Source organism: Melopsittacus undulatus, chromosome 22 (genome assembly GCF_012275295.1).
Source record: "Melopsittacus undulatus isolate bMelUnd1 chromosome 22, bMelUnd1.mat.Z, whole genome shotgun sequence".
Classification (NCBI taxonomy): domain Eukaryota; kingdom Metazoa; phylum Chordata; class Aves; order Psittaciformes; family Psittaculidae; genus Melopsittacus; species Melopsittacus undulatus.
The window spans coordinates 1,089,695-1,095,988 of NC_047548.1; the positions used below are offsets into that span (position 1 = coordinate 1,089,695).

Below are 6,294 nucleotides of genomic sequence, written 5' to 3' on the forward strand. Positions count from 1 at the left end.
CTGCTAAAGCAAGCCTGAGAAGTCAAGCCTTAGATAGCTGAGGGAACTGGCCACCAGTCTCACACCTGGACTGTGACAGAGTTGACTGCAAAGCTCTCTCCAGCAGATTACCTAGGGAAAGCAAAGTCCTTATTATGCCCCTCCAGTTACACACAGCTACAAGTGCAAAGGTTTCTAGAGTCTGCTTTTCATACCTGCAGTAGGAGTATCCTACACATGCACACACTAAGATCACAAACTCCAACTCTAGAATAAGTCGGGGGGAGGGGGGTGGGTGCAGCAGGACCCCCGTGAGGGGCAGCGCGGGCCGGGGCCTTTCCTCACGGAGCAGCCGCCCCTCATGGGATCCCAGAGGCACCGGGTGGGCTGCGGTGAAGGGGCCTTAAAGCTCCTCCAGCTCCAACCCCTGCCCCGGGCAGGGACCCCTTCCACTGGAGCAGCTGCTCCAAGCCCCTGTGTCCAACCTGGCCTTGAGCACTGCCAGGGATGGGGCAGCCACAGCTGCTCTGGGCACCCTGTGCCAGCGCCTCAGCACCTCCCAGGGAAGAGCTTCCTGAGATCTCATCTCAATCCACCTCTGTGGACAGGAAAGGGAAAAGGGGATAAAATAAGCAGTAAAATGAAGCCTCCTTTTGACTTCCCAAAGCCTCCGGTCTCACTTCTTTATTAAAGCCTCGTTCGCAGGGTCCCAAGGCTCAGGTTCAGTTTACAAAGGCTCAGCCGCGGGGATGCTGCGGCCGGGCGGGGGGTGCACGAGCCCGGCCGCGGGGCTGGGCAGGGCCCGCTCCGCCGTTCCACGGGCTCCTGCGGCCGCGTGGACAGAGCCGTTGAGAGCGAGGCTGCGGCGGCAGCGGCAGCAGCGGCTTTGGAGCGGCTTTGGAGCGGCTTTGGAGCGGCAGCGACTTCGGCAGCGACTTTTCCAGGGGCTTTTGAGCCGCAGCGACTTTGTCATCGGCAGCAGCGGCAGCAGCACCCGGCGCGGCGGCGGCAGCTCTCGGCGGTCCGGAGCCCTCCCTCCGCCGCTCCCCGCGATGGTGCCCCCCGCCGGGGCTCGCGGCGCCGCTCGGCTCTCCCGGTACTGGCAGTGGCGGCGCTGGGCGAGCCGCCGCCGCTGGGTCTGGCGAGGCAGCGCCGCCCCCTGGCGCTCCCCGGCCCGCCCCCAGGCCCCGCCCCGCAGCCGCCCGGCAGCCGCGACCCCCGAGAGCCCTGCGGGGGTGCCGGCACCGGCAGCGCGCTCGGCCAAGGTGCCCGTGGTGCTCCTCACCCGCATTGACCCGTCGCTCTATCTGCGCCCCGGGAGCGGCGGCGAGCGGCACGCCGCGGAGCCTCGGCCGGGAAAGGCCGGGAATGATGCGGCTCCGCTCGGCCCGGAGCGGCCGCTGGGGGCCGGCGGGGACCCCGCGCGCATCGACAGCGGCAGCGGCAGCGTCTCTCGCGTCGGGCATGACAAGGAGACCTTCGAGCGGCTCTACCGAATGGGACCGCTGCTGGGGAGAGGCGGCTTCGGCTCCGTGTACTCGGGGGTCCGCCTGGGTGACAACACCCCGGTAAGGGGCGGGGCCGGCGGCGGGGCGGGGAGGCGGCGGGGCCAGGCGAGGCTCAGCCCAGCGCTGCTCTCGGCTTGCAGGTGGCCATCAAACAAGTGGCTCGGGAGCGCATCTCCTCGTGGGGCCAGCGGGTGAGTGCGCGGGGCCACCGGCACAGCGTGGGGCAGGGCTGGTGGGGGTGAGGCGGTGGCGCCGGGAGGGGGAAAGCGGGACAGCGCGAGGGGAGCGGCTGTGGAGTCACCGGGGGACACGGAGCATCCTGGGCAGAGGGTGCCTGGTACCCTTGGGGCCGGCTAGGGGTGCACCAGAGCATCCCTGGGGACTTGGGGGGGGGCACCTGGGAACAGTGGGGCCGGGCAGGGGGGCATCAGAGCATCCCAGGCAGGGAGGCACAGGACCCCCGGGCCAGCATCAGCCCCGCTAACGGTGCCACGGTCACCCTGCAGCGCAGTGGCACCCGCATTCCCATGGAGATAGCCATGATGAGGAAAGTGCGCTCCGACTGCAGCACCATCATCCAGCTCCTCCATTGGTTTGAGCTGCCCGACTCCTTCCTGCTGGTTTTGGAGCGTCCGGAGCCATCGCAGGACCTCTTTGAGTTAATCAGAAACCGGGGGTTCGTGCCCGAGTCTCCGGCACAGGGCATTTTCCTCCAGGTGTTGAGGGCCGTGCGGCACTGCCACAGCCGCGGTGTCCTGCACAGGGATATCAAGTCCAAGAACATCATCATCCACTTGGTCACCGGAAAGGTCAAGCTAATTGACTTTGGTTGCAGCACCCTCCTCAGGAACATGGTCTACACCAAATTTAGCGGTGAGCGCACAGCCCAGGGTGCTTCCAGTAGCAGGCAGTTTGGGAAAAGAGTCACGTGCTGGTGACAAAGTGGCAGCTCACACCGAGTGTGTCTCCCCACGTCCATGGGGCCACCGGTGCAGCCCCTGCATCCCTGGGGATGCGCGGCTGAGGATGCGGGAGCAGGCGGCATCCGCCTGATGAGCTGTTCCTGTATCCTGTTGTAGGAACACCTTTGTACTACCCGCCGGAGTGGTTCCTCTACCACTGCTACCACGGCCGTCCGGCGGCCATCTGGTCCCTGGGCGTGCTGCTGTATGAGATGGTGTGCGGGGTCCTCCCCTTCCGGTGCTGCGAGGACATCACCAGTGGGCAGCTCTTCTTCAAGCGCCAGATCTCTGTTGGTAGGTACTCGGCTTGGCGGCAGCAGGGGGAGGTCAAGTTTTAGAGGGTGGCAGCTGATCTCCCTTGGTCAGCTGGAGGAGGTGGCACATGTCCTGCCATCCTGCTCTCCTCCAAACCGGATCATGGAGCAGGAGGTTTGGGTGCAGCTCTGAGCACACCCCGGCCTGGGCGCTGCGGACGGTGGCACAAGGTGGGCAGGAGCCTCCTGCAACTGAGTGGTGGTTCCCGGATGCTCCCCAGAATGCCAGCAGCTCATCAGGTGGTGCTTGAACATGAAAGATTGGGCCAGACCATCCCTGGAGGATGTGTTCAACCACCCTTGGCTGCAAACATGAACTGCCCCAGGAGACAGCCACACTCCACCCTCACAGCCTGAGCCAGCAGCCGGGCAAGTAAGCCAGGGGTGCCTTCTGGGGGGAGCGTGGGGTTTGTGGGGTTTGGGGGTTTTGGGAGGTTGGGGTTTTTGGTGAGGATTTGGGCTCTTGGAGGGTTAGGATGGAGTTTTGGGGCCTGTGGGGATTTTTTGGAGACTTTGAGGGTTTGGGGGTCGGTTTCTTGGGGGGACCTTGTGGGTTTTGCGGAGAGTTGGTGGGTTTGGGTGTTTTGCAGTTTTGGGACCTTGGTGAGGTTGGGTGTTTATTGGGGGATAGGGTGTTTTGGGGGGACTTTTGCAGTTATTGGGGGCGTTGTGGGGATTGGTTTCTGGGTTCTTTGGAGGGCAACAGGTGTCAGAGGGACAACTCGTAAGAGTTCATTCTGCTCTTGTAGCTGAGGCAGTGGTTAGGTTCGGCTCTAGTCTGAGGATAACGCTGGTAACACACGGATTGTATAGTGATTTCTGATTAGCACTTCCCCTGAGCAAGGCTGATTCAGTCTCTCATGCTCTGCAGTGAGGGCAGGCAAGACCTAATAGCAAAGCAACAGACAATGCGGCTACTGCAACACCAGCCACAAGAACTGCAGCTACTCCAACACCAACCACAACCACTGCGATGACACCAACCATGGCAACAGGCACCGTGACTACTCCAATGGCAAGGACTGTCACTACAGCTGATACGACTCCACAGACAAGCACTGCTGCTATTCCAACAAGGGCAAAAAAAGCAGTGCGGCTACTCGAAACTCAGTGACGAGCAGTGAGGCTTCTCAAACCCAAGCCACAGGTACTGCAGGTACTAGAAGTACAGAGACAGACATATTGGCCACTCGAACGCCAAGGACAGTCAATGTGGCTACTACAAGCCAATTCAACATGCCCTGCAGTTAATGCAGCCCCAGGCACAAGCACTGCAGTTGCTCCACCACCAGTTTTCAGCTCTGAAGCTCCTCCATCTCTAGGAAGGGGCAATGGTGTTACTCTAAGACCTGCTATGTATACAGTGGCTACGTCAACCCCAGCCACAAACACTGCAGCTACTCCAGTGCCAGTCACAAACACTGCAGCCTCTTCAATGCCAGTGACACACACTGCTGCTCCTCCAGCCCCATCAACAAGCAGTGAGGCTTCTCCAACCCAAGGCATAAGAACTGTGTCTACTACAACCATGGCAGCAGGTACACGGGCTACTCCAATGCCAAGGACAGGTGCTGTGGCTGCTACAGCTCCAATGACACACACACTGCAGGTATTCCAACCACATCAATCAGCAGTGATGCTTCTCCAATGCGAGCCACAAGCCCTGTGGCTACTGCAACCCCAGTTACTGGGGCAGTGGCTACTATGTGGCACTGACAGGCAAAAACACTGCAGCTATTCCAGCCACTGCAACAAGCATAGCAGCTACTGCAGTGCCAGTCACAGCAGTGCGGCTGCTCCATTGCCTGAGACTGACACTGCCACTACTGCAACCTCATTGACGAGCAGTGAGGCTTCTCCAAACCAAGCCACGTGCAGTGTGGGTACTCCCCAGACCCACAACTGCCCCACAGGTGACCCCCCAATGATCACCCAGACCCACAACTGTTCCCAAAGTCATCCCCCTGTAACTCCACAGCCACACAACTGCCCCCAAAGAGACCCCCCCCACACCCACAATTGCCCCCCAACTGATTCTCCCAAACCCACAACTGCCCCCAAGTCACCGCCCAGACCCATAACTTCCCCCCCCACCTGACCCCCCCCCCATGGTTGCAGCAAACACAGTTCTTAGGCCTTGGGTTGGAGAAGCCTCACTGCTTGCCAATGGGGCTGGAGAAGCAGCAGTGCGTGTCAATGGTGTTGGAGAAGCCGCACTGTTTGTAGAGGAGGTTGACGTAGCCACTGCATACGTTGCAGGCCTTAGAGTAGTGCCATTGCTGCTTCCCAGAGTTGGAATAGCTGCAGGCCTGAAAACTGGTGGTGGAGTAACTGCAGTGCTTCTGCCTGGGGCTGGATTGGCCAAAGTGCTTGTTGATGGGGCTGGAACAGGCACAGTGCCTGTCCTTTGCATTCAAGTGGCTGATGTGTCTGTCAGGGTACTTTGAGTACCCACACTGCATGTGACTGCTCCTGAATGAGGCTGCAGGAGCGGCAGTGTCTGTCTCAGGCATTGAAGTAGCTGCACTGCTGTGGCTGGCACTGCAGCAGCAGCTGTGCTTGTTGCAGTGGCTGGAATAGCTGCAGTGTTTATGCCTATCATTGCCATGTAGTAGCCACTGTCCCAGTTACTGGGGTTGCCGTAGCCACAGGGCTTTGGCAGGAAGTGAGAAGCCACAGTGCTTGTGGCTCGCACTGGAGAAGCCTCACTGCTGATTGATGTGGCTGGAATACCTGCAGTGTGTGTCAACTGCAACAAGCATAGCAGCTACTGCAGTGCCAGCCACAGTGCTTGTGGCTCGCACTGAAGAAGCCTCACTGCTGATTGATGTGGCTGGAATACCTGCAGTGTGTGTCAACTGCAACAAGCATAGCAGCTACTGCAGTGCCAGCAACAGCAGTGCAGGTACTCCAATGCCTGAGACAGACACTGCCGCTGCTGCAACCTCATTCACGAGCAGTGAGGCTTTTCCAAACCAATCCACAACCACTGTGGATACTCAAAGTACCGTGACAGACACATCAGCCACTTGAATGCAAAGGACAGGCACTGTGCCTGTTCCAGCCCCATCAACAAGCACTTTGGCCAATCCAGCCCCTGGCAGAAGCACTGCAGTTACTCCACCACCAGTTTTCAGGCCTGCAGCTTTTCCAACTCTGGGAAGCAGCAATGGCACTACTCTAAGGCCTGCAAAGAGCCAGCAGCCGTGGCAGGGCTGGGGAATAGTCAGAACAGCATCCCCAGCACCCATGGGATGAGTGCCTTGCTCAGTGCTCTCCCTGATGTGCCCGAGAAAGTGGTGAGGGGTGTCAGATCCAAAGAGCCAGCAGCCATGGCAAGGCAGGGGAACGACGACGACACCATCCCCAACACCCATTACAGGGGTGCCTGGCTCAGTGGTCTCCCTATTGTGCATGAGAATGTGGAGGAGAGTGGCTGCTCCAAGAAGCCAGCAGCAGTGGCAGGGCTGGAGAACAGCAAGGACAGTGGCCCTGATGTCTGTGATTTGATGGACTTACTCAATGCACTCC

At 60.0% G+C, this 6,294-nt stretch overlaps 1 protein-coding gene across 1 annotated transcript; it reads left to right on the forward strand.

Moving 5' to 3' along the window:
• The first annotated feature begins 1,475 nt into the window (after positions 1-1,475).
• On the forward strand, positions 1,476-3,079 carry LOC117437415 (serine/threonine-protein kinase pim-1-like). Its single transcript, XM_034071759.1, has 5 exons — positions 1,476-1,547; positions 1,628-1,678; positions 1,994-2,360; positions 2,567-2,743; positions 2,985-3,079. The coding sequence occupies exons 1-5, from the start codon at positions 1,476-1,478 to the stop codon at positions 3,077-3,079; spliced, it is 762 nt and encodes a 253-aa protein (XP_033927650.1).
• Positions 3,080-6,294: the final 3,215 nt, after the last annotated feature.

Excerpts from the sequence above, each read along its gene's own strand:
- LOC117437415 (XM_034071759.1), top strand. The coding sequence starts at position 1,476 with ATGGGACCGCTGCTGGGGAGAGGCGGCTTCGGCTCCGTGTACTCGGGG. Across the intron at positions 1,548-1,627 it reads GCCTGGGTGACAACACCCCG|GTGGCCATCAAACAAGTGGC; the intron begins GTAAGGGGCGGG and ends CTCGGCTTGCAG. Across the intron at positions 1,679-1,993 it reads TCTCCTCGTGGGGCCAGCGG|CGCAGTGGCACCCGCATTCC; the intron begins GTGAGTGCGCGG and ends GTCACCCTGCAG.